This window comes from Cyprinus carpio, chromosome A3 (genome assembly GCF_018340385.1).
Source record: "Cyprinus carpio isolate SPL01 chromosome A3, ASM1834038v1, whole genome shotgun sequence".
In the NCBI taxonomy this organism is placed as follows: Eukaryota; Metazoa; Chordata; class Actinopteri; order Cypriniformes; family Cyprinidae; genus Cyprinus; species Cyprinus carpio.
The window spans coordinates 38,571,137-38,585,620 of NC_056574.1; the positions used below are offsets into that span (position 1 = coordinate 38,571,137).

Below are 14,484 nucleotides of genomic sequence, written 5' to 3' on the forward strand. Positions count from 1 at the left end.
CACATTTTTGAACAGGTATGGAAGATAAGTGAGACTCACTGTATAATCTCCTGTCAGTGGGATCATACCCATCAGAAAAGGCAGAACCTTTGTAGATATGCACTCAAATTCAACCTAAAGGGTGGTTATTTTAACTTGAAATTTTAACTATGTTTATTTTATTATTCATTTGTTGCTATCTTGATCTTTTCTTCCAGCAAATGTCCTTTTAGTCTACTTCTGTCATAGTCACACAGGGCACACAGGGATTGGTAAAACATGTGCTGCCATCTGTGCCAGATTTTACTGGCATGGCATGTCAGTTGACTTTGAAAATTGGGTGTTATTTTATATAGTTATTTTATTAGTTTATATATATATTATGTATGTGTGTGTGTGTGTACATATACAGTATGTACTTTTTTTCTGATAGGTACTGGAATGTGATCTATATCAAAAGTAGGAAAGCCTTTGACTGCTGTGCAGACCTTACAGTTAGGGTTGCCACCTATGTCTGATAAAAAAACCTGGACATATCGATGACCTGACTGACCGCTTTGCTCACAAGTGAAAATGTCCATTAGACATTAGACCCATAAGTCAAAACTGGCCTTTGTGCAGTAAGATTGTGCATAGTCGTGACTCTTAAACATCTCAAGTATTCTCACTTATCTTACTTAACTTATAGTTTACCTGATTGCTTAGATACTGGTGCTTGTGCTTGCTTTTGCTTCTTCTTTGCTAAAGAAATAAGTAGAGGGATGACATAATTAGATTTGGTTTGACCATACCTTAGCCACATCTATAGCCACTTTTATTTAGTATGTCTCAATCAGACATTGGAATAACAAAGTCATACATAAATAGGCCTTCGCTTACCTAGTCTTCCATCTATACTTGGTGTTTCCCTTTGCTGCAGCTATCAGTGGTATCTGTTCTTCAATGAATGTCTTGAATTTAGTGCATGACAATTTGAAATTCAACCTGACCTGAAGCTCAGACTTCACCACTGCAACTGACAGTCTGTTTCTTTTATCGGACCAAACATCCTCCATATGATTGAACACTCTTTCTGCATAGGCATTACTGACTGGTATGGAAAAAACAAAAGCAACTACTTTCAACAGCTCGGTGGATTCAGTTGCCTTGCTAAAAAAATAGGCCCACTTTCTATCTGGGGTAAGGTCTGTGGGAATGGTGTGCAAGACCTCATTCAGAATGACTACATCACCATACAGCTTGTCTTCTTCAACATCCAGGGCCAGTTTTTCCACTAAAACTTCCAACTCTGACCACTGGAGTGATTTTCCTTCATGAAGGCTGAGACAGCCAATGTGTGCAAGAACCTGGTTACTGAAGTCAGATTTATCCTCAAGATACAGCACTGCCTTCTCAAAAAAATCTGTCCACCAAGCTCCTGAACTGTTCCTGTTGCTGGGGTAAAAGGCTCCTCAGTATTTGTTTTGCTTTGCTGCCATAGAATTTGTCTGTGCGCCTTGCGATCAGCTGACTGCGCAATCGGTTCATCACAGAGTAAACGTCAATCACAGTAGCACTGTCACTCTTGAGCACCCTAATACATGAATCAAATTCTTGCATCACATTGTGCATGAATGCAAGGATACATTCAGCTACAGTACACGCTAAATTTTCTGCATCACTTGCACCACACACAAATGTCCAGATTATACTTGGGCAGTCCTCCTTTCCCAGGGATACAAAATAAGACTTTAAAGCTGGCCAACACTCTAAACTCCTCTGTATCGCTGGCAGCAAAGACAGCCAGCGTGTGGGGACATGCCTCAGAATCTCCCTGTATTTTGTATTAGTAAATTCACAGAAGTCCTTAAGCAATTCCACTTTTTTAGCAGAACAACTGAATTCACTATACACCTTCAGCACAAAGGCCTCCACGTCACACCCTCCAGCACTAAAGACACGATTAGCTGCTTTGACAGTGTTGTTTATGATGTGACACTTGCAACTGCCCTTCACAATTTGTGGGTTAGCTTCTCCGAGTTTCTGAAAAACTGAGTTGTGCCGACCATAATTAAAGGAGCCGTATGTAGGACTGTGGCCTAAACTGGTACTGCAATCACTATAAAAATACTGTAGAGCGGTGTCTCCCCTCCCCCTACCCCTGACTCGAGGTTGCCAGATGAGCTGCAGGATTCAGCAGAAACGTAGGCTGCTTCAATGAGCTTCCAATGGCAAGTGACGAACAGACGTACACAGTAAGTTTTTTTTTTCTGTTAATTATGTTTATGCTTCATGAGAGATATTTTGATAAGTAATTATGTATTTAAAAAAATTTACTAATTGTCATTAGTTAAATATAATCGTAAAGATTTATGCTCGTATGTGACAGTATAATCGTAAAGATTTATGCTCGTATGTGACAGTATAATCGTAAAGATTTATGCTCGTATGTGACAGTATAATCGTAAAGATTTATGCTCGTATGTGACAGACAGAACGGTAACTGTTAGTCTAGGCTACTGTCTCAATTACGTTTCAAATTGCCATAATGGGCGTGCTAATGTTGTTTTCCTCAGCGTCTCAGCATAATGACAGAGAAACGGGCTCCTGTAATGCATTGCCAAAGTTAGCATACGTCCATGTGAGCTAACGTTATGTTACTTTGCACAAACATGCATAACTTTGTTCGACTGTCATGAATATATGAAATGTCCATTGACATTCAAGTACAAGTTAGCCAAGCATAGATGAATCTTACCTGTCCAGGAGAAAATTAGCAACGTTGGCGTCTGTGTTCAAATTCTTCTCCGTTTTCAGCCGTCTCCATCTTTCAAAAGCATCTCCAGTACAAATTCTGGTTTTATTTCGGACTTTGTCACGACGAATTTCTGAATTATAACTAAGTCTTTTTGATTTAGTAACATTAGACATTTTTATCCGACTGGAGTTAGGGTAGGTTACAGCAAAGCTGGCAACACGGATCCCGAAACACTACTGACTTCGTGATTGGTAGATAGGTGGAGGGAGGCGCTTCAGGCCAAAACACAAAATGACAACATCAACATCAGTTGAGGGCTGCAAGTCCACTTTTTAAATGACAATATCCTGGCCGGACTACTGTTGTCAGTGATATAAGTATTTGAAATGAACATGATTTCTTAATGTCTAGTGACACCTCAGGGCCATTTTATGATTAATTGAAATAGATTTCTTACATACAGCTCCTTTAACTGATGCGTTATCTGCACCATAGGCACTGATCTGGCTGACTGAAAGTCCATTGTTCTCAGTAATAGACACTATTTGTTTGAATATAAATAAATTTAAATAAATTTATGCATTTAGCAGACGCTTTTATCCAAAGCGACTTACAGTGCATTCAGGATATAAATTTTTACCTATCATGTGTTCCTGGGGAATCGAACCCCCAACCTTGCGCTTGTTAACGCAATGCTCTACCACTTGAGCTACAGGAGCTTCACTAGATTTGTCGTCGTAAAAGTCTAACAATCCATACTTCACACCCTCGGATGCACAGAAATACTGGACTGTGTAGGGAAACAATTTTGTGTGCCCAGAATTGGATGCATCAGAACATACTGCAAAACAGTGCGCTTTCTGTAACTCTGCTGCTAATCTTTGCTGACTAAATGGTGACAACACATTTTCCACTAAGGCCTCACTTTTAGTTCTGCCACAAGACATTTTAGTTGCAATATCAGAGTCACTGAATATTTTTGCACTGACCTTGTTCCCACAGTCAGTTGACAGGTAGCTATGGCCATGTCCCACACCGTGATTGGCAGCTGTTAACTCGGCGACAGTAATTTTGTCCTCTGAGTTTTTTGTAATCATGAATGATGAAATTGCCTTTGTTTGTCTGGTTACTTGAACGCGACTCTGATGTTTCTTCGTTTTAGCATGGTCATCCAAAGCAGTTTTGCCTTCATGTTTAAACAGAATGAGCATACGGAGCAAATAGCATATAGTGGATCGCCTGGTGTTTGCTTTAGCCATGTGGAGTAATTGTCATTTTTCATCCAGTCATTAGCATATAGTGGATCGCCTGGTGTTTGCTTTAGCCATGTGGAGTAATTGTCATTTTTCATCCAGTCATTATTAAAGGAACACTCCGACTTTTTGGGACTTTAGCTTATTCACAGTATCCCCCAGAGTTAGATAAGTCCATACATACCTTTTTCATTTCTGTGCGTTCTGTAAGTGTTATTTGACGCACCACCGCTAGCCTAGCTTAGCACAAAGACTGGATGTAAATGGATAATGGTAGCATAGTAATCCCAATAAGTGACAAAATAAGGCAAACATTTTCCTATTTACATGTTGTGATCTGTATAGTCACAGTGTGTACAAATAACAAGGCTATATGAGACAGAGACCATTTTTAATCGTATAAATACTGGGAACTATATTCTCACTAGGCGTAGGAGCACAGCTAATGTTACTTGGGCGGAGTGGCTACTTGGGCGGAGTGATTAGCGCAGCACACGAGACGCCCTGTTGATGGTTCCGTAAACAAAACAACTTATAATTGATAATGCGATTAAATTTTTAACTAAAAACTACCTTTGCACGCATTGCTATCACCTCAGCAATCCGAGCGTCTCTGTCTACCTCCGGATTCGTGCTTTGTGTTGAGAATCTCTGCCATTAAACTTCAGAAAGTATGGTGGGTACTTGGCCTAAAAGAAGAGTTTCATCAAATTACATTTCCATTATGAATTGTATTTAATAATTAAAGTGTGAAATAACTACACCACACCTTTCAGATGTTTGTCCCAGTCATTCTGCTTGTCATTGCAGTACTTGGACAAAGCCCTCTTGATGGTTGGGTTGGTCCTCTCATGCTGTCCATTTGACTGGTAGACTGACGTCACGCACTGCTTCACGCTCAAGATGCTGAACATGTCCTCCCTGACCTGATGCCAGAAAGGTATGGTATTAATCACAGCAATATACCAATAATACAAATAACACAAAACTCTGTTAGAAGTAATGATAACCTGGTTGTGTAAGACAGGAGCCACTGTTTTAATAGTGTCATTGCGCTGACACTGTGGACTGTGGTCAATCTAACATTTAATTAGATGTTTGTAACATCTTACATCAGGGAAACATATCAATATGGGACAGTGTCCATACATCTTACCCAGTTTTGACGTCCTCCATGATGCCTAGCCAGTAGGAAAGGACAATTTAGTCTTAAGTTCTTGATCAGTCTTGATGTCCACCTGTCCCTGGGTAATCATGACACTCTAGCAAGACTCTTTCCTGTTGATTCTTATCCAGAACTACTAGCCAGTTGGACTCCTTTTCTGTGAAATACAGATGTCCATCTGTGTTGGACATAAAACATATATTACAAACATTTTAATATGCATGTTAAAGTTTTTACCAATTAGGATTTAATTTTACATTTCATTTAGCCATTAAAGATGCACTAAGCAGTATTTGAAAAATGCTTTTGACCATGCTCAGATTTTCTGGTTCTAGTCAAAATCCTGGCAGCAGCGTTCTGGATGAGCTGCAGCTGTCTAATGGTCTTTTTGGGAAGGCCGGTGAGGAGACCATTACAGTAGTCCACCCTGCTGGTGATAAAGGCATGAACAAGTTTCTCTAAGTCTTGACTGGAAACAAAACATCTAATTCTTGCAATGTTTTTTAAGATGATAGTATGCTGATTTAGTTACTGCTTTGACATGACTACTGAAACTAAGGTCTGTCTCCAGAATCACACCACGATTTCCTGACTTGATTTTTAGTTGTTAGACCCCTAGAGTCAAGGTATGCATTCACTTTGAAAACTTTATCTTTGTTTCCAAATGCAATAACTTCAGTTTTTTCCTTGTTTAACTGAAGAAAGTTCTGGCACATCCAACTATTAATTTCATCAATACATTGGCAGAGGGAGTCAATGGGGCTGTAGTCATTTGGAGATAAGGCTAGGTAAATCTGTGTATCATCAGCATAGCTGTGATAGGCAATTTGGTTCTTTCTCATTATTTGACTCAGTGGGAGCATATACAGGCTAAACAAGAGCGGTGCCAGAATTGAGCCTTGTGGGATGTCCACTTAGACTTATGCTCTCCTAGACTCACATAATAACCTCTCCCTTCTAAGTATGACCTGAACCATTTGAGTACCATCCCAGAAAGCCCGACCCAGTTTTCCAGTCTCTCTAGTAGTATGTTATGATCGACAGTGTCAAACGCAGCACTGAGATCTAGCAATACAAGCACTGATATTTTGACAGAGTCAGAATTTAAGCGAATATCATTTATTATGATTATTATGAGTGCTGTCTCTGTGCTGTGATGCAGTCAGAAACCAGATTGAAAATTGTCCAGGTATCCATTTGAGTTTAAGTATTTGTTCAGCTGATTAAGAACTACCTTTTCTATAATTTTGCCTATAAAAGGAAGATTAGATATTGGTCTATAATTGCTCAAAATGGTGTCATCAAGATTTGCTCTTTTTCAGGAGGGGCTTAACAACTGCAGTTTTCAGGGAATTTGGAAAAGTCCCAGAAAGAAGTGAGGCGTTCACCACTTCTAAGAGATCTGCTTCTAAACAGTTAAGCACACTTTGTGGGAAGTGTGTCAAGATAGCAGGTTGACGATTTTAGGTGCTGCACTATTTCTTCCAAAAGTTTACTATCAATTCCTTCAAAAATAGACATAGTATCTTTTTGATATTGCGGCCAAATCTGTCTGACCTCATCCTTCCTGATATTGATGATCATCTCAGAAAAGAAGGAAGCAAACTCATTGCATTTGCTGTCTGAGAGCATTTCACTTGGAATCTGACTTGGGGGGTTTGTCAGTCTCTCAACAGTGGCAAAAAGAGTATGAGTTTTGTTTAAGTTACTGTTTATAAGGTTTGAGAAGAAATTCTGTCTAGCTGTGGCTAGTTTCACATTAAAAGCATGAAGGCTGTCTTTATAGATTCTATAGTGAATTTAAAGTTTTGTCTTCCGCCACATCTGCTCGGCTTTTCTGCATTGTCTTTTCATAGTCTGTACTCCTGTTGATTTTCTCCAAACTGATTTCTGTCTGTTTGTTTTCTTATTGACTATTATTGGAGCAATATCATCAATAACATTCTTAACTTTTGAGTTAAAGGAATCAAGGAGAATATCAACAGAGTCTGCAGAAATGCTTGGTGTTAAAGATATAGCATACATAAACAGCACACTAGTGTTCTCGTTAATGCATCTCCTTCTGACAGAGACAGATCTAGATTAAGTGGTAGCAGAGATCAATATATTATAAGAAAATACAGAAGTGATCAGATAGTGCTACGTCCTTAATAACAATGGATGAAATGTTTAGACCCCTACTGATGATTAAATCTAGAGTGTGTCCACCTTTGTGTGTGGGTCCATGCACATGCTGAATCAGGTCAAAAGTGTTTAGAACCGTTATCACTTCTTTTGTAGTTTTGTTTTCTGCATTATCTATGTGAACATTAAAATCCCCTGCAATAGCAAAACAGTCAAACTCTGAGGAAATCATTGATAACATTTCTGTGACCTCTTCAACAAAGGCTGGAGAGTATTTTGGAGGCCTGTAAATAATGATAAACAGAATGCGTGGAGCACCTTTCAGCACAATTCCTAAATATTCAAAAGACACAGTACTGACCAAATGACACTTACTTGCACTGATAGACATCTTTAAATTGAGCAGCTACACCTCCACCTCTCCTAACAGTCCTGCAGACACTCATGAAAGTAAAGTTAGGAGGGGCTGCGTTCATTGAGGACTGTTGCACTGCAGCTGTCTTCTAGCCATGTTTCATTCAGAAACATAAAATCCAGATTGTTTGTGGTTATAAAATCATTGATTAGAAATGATTTATTTTTTAGTGAGCGAATGTTTAAAAATGCTAACTTGATGGCAGAGCTTTGGTCTTTACATTAATCTTAGTTTGATAATAAGCCACAGATTAGATGAGTTTGCCCTTCGGCTTGAAAAGGCCTTAGGGTGCTTTCACACCTGCCTCATTTAGTTCGGTTGAATCGTTCCAGAGTTCGTTTCCCCCTTTGGTGCGGTTCGTTTGGGCAGGTGTGAAAGCAGCAATCGCACTTGGGTGCGCACCAAAGGCGGACCAAACAAGCGTACCGAGACCTGCTTGAAGAGGTGGTCTCAGTACGCTTTTAAACGAATTCTGGAGCAGTTCGTTTGTGGTGAGAACATGATCCAACCTCGAACAGACCCAACTGCAAAAAAAAACGGATAATTTTTGGACTAAACCAGCTGCCGTAGTCAGCTGCGCTGTGCATTATGGGATGAGGAAGTGTTTGTTGACAGTTTGCACTTTAGCATGGCAGCTCATGGACAAACTTGGAGTAGTGAGGAGGTGCGGAGCCTCATAGAAATTTGGTCTGATGACCATATTAGGTCCCAACTTTCGAAAACTCACAAGAACAGCGCGATCTTCTCATTGTTTAGCAAACAACTCAGGGAAAGGGGGTTTGATAGATCCGTGGAACAATGCCGGGTTAAGGCAAAGAAGCTCTGCCAGCAGTACATCCAAGTTCGGGATGCACTTAATAAAACAGGCAGCTCGGGTAAGGAGAAAGACAAGTTCCCCTGGTATGATGACCTCGATAATATACTTGGGACAAAAAAAAAAAAAAATAATATATATATATATATATATATATATATATATATATATATATATATATATATATATATATATACTATTACTATATATATTATTATTATTATTATTATTATATTTATTTATTTTTTTCCTTTGTTTAGCACACACACTGCATTGTTTACATTGCAATATGCATTAAAATATATTTTTATCTGCATTAAAATGACATAAGTAACATAAAGAAATTGTGTTTTTCAATAAACAGTGGGAGATTCAAGCAACATATCCTCTGATGCAGATGTCACAAACACCGTTGCTGATGCAGGAGTGTCTGAAGATCCAGGTACAGAGAGCAGTGCCAATGAAGAAGCCATCATAGGATGGAGACTACCCATTCCTGGAGCCAAAGCTCGAAAAAGAAAGCTAAAGTCTTGCAAAGCTGATGTTGACATCCAGGCATACATGATGGACAACAGAATGATGCTGACAGAATTGCATAGAGCTGAACAGAGCCAAGTGGCTCAAGAGGCTGCCTGTTTTGAGAGAATATTGAAGGCACAACAGGAGGCTGAGGAGAGAAGATTCCAGAAGATGCAGGCACAGCAACAGGCCACTAACCAGATGTTTCTGCAACTAATGGGCACTCTAGCAAGTGCGCTGAATCCTGGTCAGCCCCCACCTCATTCCACAACAGTGCCAGCCTGGACCACAACACCCCCACCAACATCAATCCCTAGTGCTTGGTCCTTGCCCCACCTGTTTCAGCCAACTGCCCTGCTGCCAATGAATAATCCACATCACCACCGGCAATCAGAATCTCCATCCAACCAAGATGAACATCCTAGCACTTCATCCATTATACATGATATTAATAGTACACACTACTACAACATGTAGTTTTTTTGCTTGTTTTTGCAATCTAGGAAAGGCTTTGTTTGTGTAGGCCTTTAATGTGCAGTCATTTTGCTCTTTAAATTGTTCTGTTTAGTGTTCTGAAGAATATACTCCAGCAGAAATGACTACCCTGTGTGTGTTTACATTTCCCAGAAATATGCTACCTCATTTTCATTATTAGTATTTTTTTTTTTTTTTTTACTTTTGGAATACACAAGGATATATAATATAAAGTAAAAAGAGGACTTTTTTGGCACAACACACAGCCATTTTTAATAAATGGCTTAAATGTTTAACTGTAAAACATGTTTATTTTCCAATCATAATGTTTTTGTAGCCAACATTTATGGAAAGTTTCATTTGTCTGAAGTTAAACAGGCAAGTTTGGTGTTAAGAATGTTCCATATTTTTAGTGTATTTACGTGTAGCAGCAACTGCTAGCAAGCAGTTGAAGGACTAGCTGGAGGCAAATCTCCCTAAGACCACCACTTACGCACTGAAATAATGGCATAGTGCCTTTAGCTTATGGTGTTTGTGTGGTCACTCATGGGAGATCGAGGTTCAAATTACATGCACTATGTTACCTAATTTTTCAAGGTTTTCTTTTCAAAAGTTTATTGTAATTTCAGACAATGTACCAGACACATAACACTGTAAAAAAAAAAAAAAAAATACATTTTACTTTCAAAATGGAGAAAAATATGTTCAGATGTGTCAACTTTACATTTGTTACAAATTAAAACAGAAATCATTTTAGAGCAAAAGTATTTCCATTCCATCCATTTTAAATCAGACAAAATAAGTTTAGTATATGGTGGTTCCTTATACCAGCACATGAACATAAATGCTAACAGATGAACTCATCAAGAAATAACAGCAGAATTTTATTTGAATACATACTGAATACTGAACAGTATTTGCAGGCTTTGGTCATTCATATTGTAGCAAAGTAGCTACACAGTGCATTTCTAATGTGTTGCTGCTGTGCGTGCCCCTGATCATGTACAGGTCCCTCTTCCTCTGCAACTCTTTCTCCCTCCAGAAATTCCTCCTTCTGTACCTCGCAGAAATTATGCAGCACACAGCAAGCAGACACAATGCGGCTTACAAAAGTTATGTGGGCCTCATTTTCTTTAAGAAGGCAACGCCAGCGTCCTTTGAGGCACCCAAAGGCACGCTCAACTGTCATACGGGCTTGGCTTAATCTGTGGTTGAAATTGAGCTGCTGTTGTGTTACTGCTCCTCCTTCTGGGTAAGGTTTCATGAGCCAAGTTAGTAGAGCGTAAGCCGAATCACCCAAAAGAAAAAGAGGTACATCGACCCCTTCAAACGTTTCAGTCCAATGAGGTAAAATGGTGCCTGCATTGCCACGCACAATGATGAGAGGGAGAAAACACAGGCATAGTGTATTCTGCCTGGTCGCCCAACATTAATGTCCCAAAATCTCATTCTGTGGTCCACCACACCTTGCAGAATGATGGAATAGTCTCCCTTCCAATTGTAATAACAAGATGAGTTGTCAGGTGGAGCTCTGATCTTAATATGGGTTCCATCAATCGCACCTGCCACCTGAGGAAATCGCCATTTGTCTCAAAATCCCTGTATTATCTGCCTGAACTCTGCTGCTGAGGGATGCTTGATATACAGAGGCTTCATTACCACATTTATGGCAGTCACAACCTCCTGGGTGATAGTGCAACATGTTGATAACCCAACACCAAACAGTTGTGAGATAGACCTGTACTCCAGGTTTGTGGCTAATCTCCAAACACAAATTGCAACTCGAGCCTCTACAGGCACTGCCTGTCTATATTTAGTGTTTTGTCGGGTAAGCCAGGGCCGGAGAATGTCACAAAGGAGTCTGAAGCTGCCTCTCCGCATTCTGAAGTTTTTCAGCCAGTCTTCGTCTGTCCAGGTGGTGTTGATGTGGGGCCACCAACTATCACTTCGTGGCAAAGTCCAAATTCTCCTGTGTTTAACAGAAATATATAATTAATCATCTAGTCATTAAGAAAACTTTCAGGAAATTATCTCTTAATTTACATTGTTATTATCATATGTAAACTGATTTTATTAATATTGCTAGAGAAATTAGGAAAATGTCATTTTTGCTATTAACATTTCGAAATGCTTTAAAATAGGTCTGTAATATGGATGATATCAAACTGTTTTTTGACAAGCAAGCAGAAACATAGCGTTAGCATCATAGCATAATTGCCTAAGTCATTTTTGGCCAAATTATTTTGGGCAATTATGCTATGAGGCTAAAGGTTACCACACAACATCAAATTCAAGGAATTCCAGGCACCAACACAGCATAGTATAGTGTAGAGAATGTTTAATGAGAGCTCACAGAAAACTATTTCAAAGAGAAAGAGAGGGCATGACATTTCCTGATAGATCGTTGGTAATAAATACAGAAGACCGCCATGCCAGAGCAAAGAAGAATTAATGCACGCCTCCGCTTGAAGTTACGAGCGATGCCCGCTCGCCGTTTGCAGTGCATTAGAACAATGTTTTCAAGCTGCATCCGCGCTTCATTACAGAAATGTATTGTTTGCATATTGTGGTGTATACAAACAATGTAATAAGTTATAGCCAGGGACAAAACCAGCCCGCGCAGTCGTTTCTCCATAGTTGTGTTGTTTCTGTGTTGTTTGCCGGCTTTTCCTCTTATGTTGGAATTTTCCCGCACGTAAATTCTGACCAATCGAAAAGCAGTTTAGGAAATACGTCATGGCCAATGAGTGATGTGGATGTTGTCATGTGACTGCATTTTGGTTCGTTTCAACTGGTTCGGACCAAAGCAATCAGTGTGGTGTGAAAAGGAACCAAAAAAGCTGAAAAATGCTACAATGTATAATTGTTTGCCCTTGGTTCGTACCAAATGAACCGAACTAGAGATGTGAAAGCACCCTTAGTCTTTCTATAACGTGATAAAACTGAAAAAGTCTAGTAATGACAGGCAGAAGACAGCACTCAGTGAGTGCACAGGACGGATATTAGCAGATTGACCATAGATAGCGAGAGATGGCAGATTTAAAAAAAAAGGGCTTTTCAGCGGTGGAGAGAACTCAAGGAGCAGGAAGGCCTGGAATCAGATGCAGAGGTTGCTGTGTTTCTTCTTGATAGGCGAGTTACGTTGATTTTTTACATTGAATTATCATAGTGACACTTATCGCATTCACTTATTGATGACATCCCTTGGCTGGCTGGCATAGCAGATTCTACCATCGTCGCTGCCAGGTTTGTGTACGTACATGTGGGGCAGAGTTATCAAAATTGGGGCCGAGGTCCTGTTGGGGTATGGGCATGTTTGTTTTGGTGCTTATAAATATCAACATCGTTCAGCAAAATTCACTTAGTGCATTAACTATGCCATAATGGATGTTTTCTTTATTTTACAAAAGCACAGCGCTGTTGTTATTATGAGTGTATACAAATAAAAGTAGACCCTTTACAGATTTGAATGATGTATTGCTCTTATCTGTACGATCAAAAATGACAGAGCAATTTAAGTTCTCTTCAGCGTTATCAGGAAAAAATGCCATAAATCATGCTGGTGAGTTTGTCGACCCCAGAGGGTAAACTATGGTTAGTTCAGCATATTCATTGTATTTATTTGTGGTTACCATAGTTTAACTATAGTAACCATGTTTTGTTTTGTTTTTTTTGTTTTTGGTAGGTAAACCATGGTTAACTTTCGTAAGGGCTTTATTATACGACTAGTTCATATTACATTAGCATGTAAGAATAAACTTGAAAATGTATATTAATCAGCATTTTTAGAATATGTGATGGCATTGTTCATTGTTAGTTTACCAATCACTGTGTTAGGAAATGTTAATGTTACTGTAAACTTTTAAAAGATACATCTGCATACATCTGTAAATATTAACAATCTTTGATGGCTGCTACAGTAAGTTATAGTACAAAATGCTCTGTTCCCAATAGGTTATACTAGAGGTTTGGATTTGCTAGCCAATATAAAATGGCATTACATTTAATAAGGGCAAAAAAAACAACCTCTACCCATCTCTTTTAACAGATGTTTTTACTTGGCCACAAAAACTATTTGGACTTGTTATCTACATATTCTTGGTGAAATGTCATAAAGTTATAATTTCTTTTGATGACTGCTACACTGCAAAAATGCTTTTCTTGCTTAATATTTTTGTCATGTTTCCAGTCCAGATATCTAAAAATTCTTAAATCAAAAGGCGTTCACTAGACAAGTAAAAACTATTGTCTTGTTTTGTGGAAAAATATATCAAAATGTATTTATTTTTTAGAAAACACGAAAATACCTTTTACTTATCTAGTAAATGCTTCTTGATTTAATAATGTTTAGATAGTAGGACTGGAAACAACAAAATATACTAAGTAGGAAGAGCATTCTTTGCAGTGTACATAAGTCAAAAAGACAGATAAAAAATTAGATAGATAATATAATAATAGATAATAGATAGAAAGTACTTACCCTTCAGAATCCATTTCAAATGATTGGTTCAAAAAATAAATAGAGACTGGTCACAAGCACTAGATGATCTTCAGATGATACTGAAGAACAGATTAAGCTTCCATAGTTAATAGATGAACTTCAGATGATACTAAAAAAAAAGAAAACATTTGAAGATGAATATATAAAAAAAAAAAATATAGTGTTTTCAGTTCACACTTACACTAATGTAAACTTACAAAATCAGTTTTGTCAGCTGGCTAATGCTGAAAAGTATGACTGCCATTAATACAGTACAGTCTAACATTAGTACAGGTCATTTTTTAACTTATTACACATTTTTAAATCAGTTTTATTGTTTTATAGTCCTTATTCACCTGGGGCCCATTTCAATAAGGAGGTTCAACCAACTCTGAGTTAAAACATGAACTCTGAGTTAACTTATCTTGAGATGGGAAACTGATGATCAATGGAGCTCCGAAATTATGATTCACCATGGCAACAGCACTGACAAAAAGATGTCTGCATACTTCTGAGTCAATATG

At 38.5% G+C, this 14,484-nt stretch overlaps 1 protein-coding gene across 1 annotated transcript; it reads left to right on the forward strand.

Moving 5' to 3' along the window:
- Positions 1-8,196: 8,196 nt before the first annotated feature.
- Positions 8,197-10,396, forward strand: LOC109067360. The gene is made up of 2 exons (XM_042732071.1): positions 8,197-8,548; positions 8,852-10,396. The coding sequence occupies exons 1-2, from the start codon at positions 8,302-8,304 to the stop codon at positions 9,481-9,483; spliced, it is 879 nt and encodes a 292-aa protein (XP_042588005.1). The 5' UTR covers positions 8,197-8,301; the 3' UTR covers positions 9,484-10,396.
- The last annotated feature ends 4,088 nt before the right edge of the window (positions 10,397-14,484 follow it).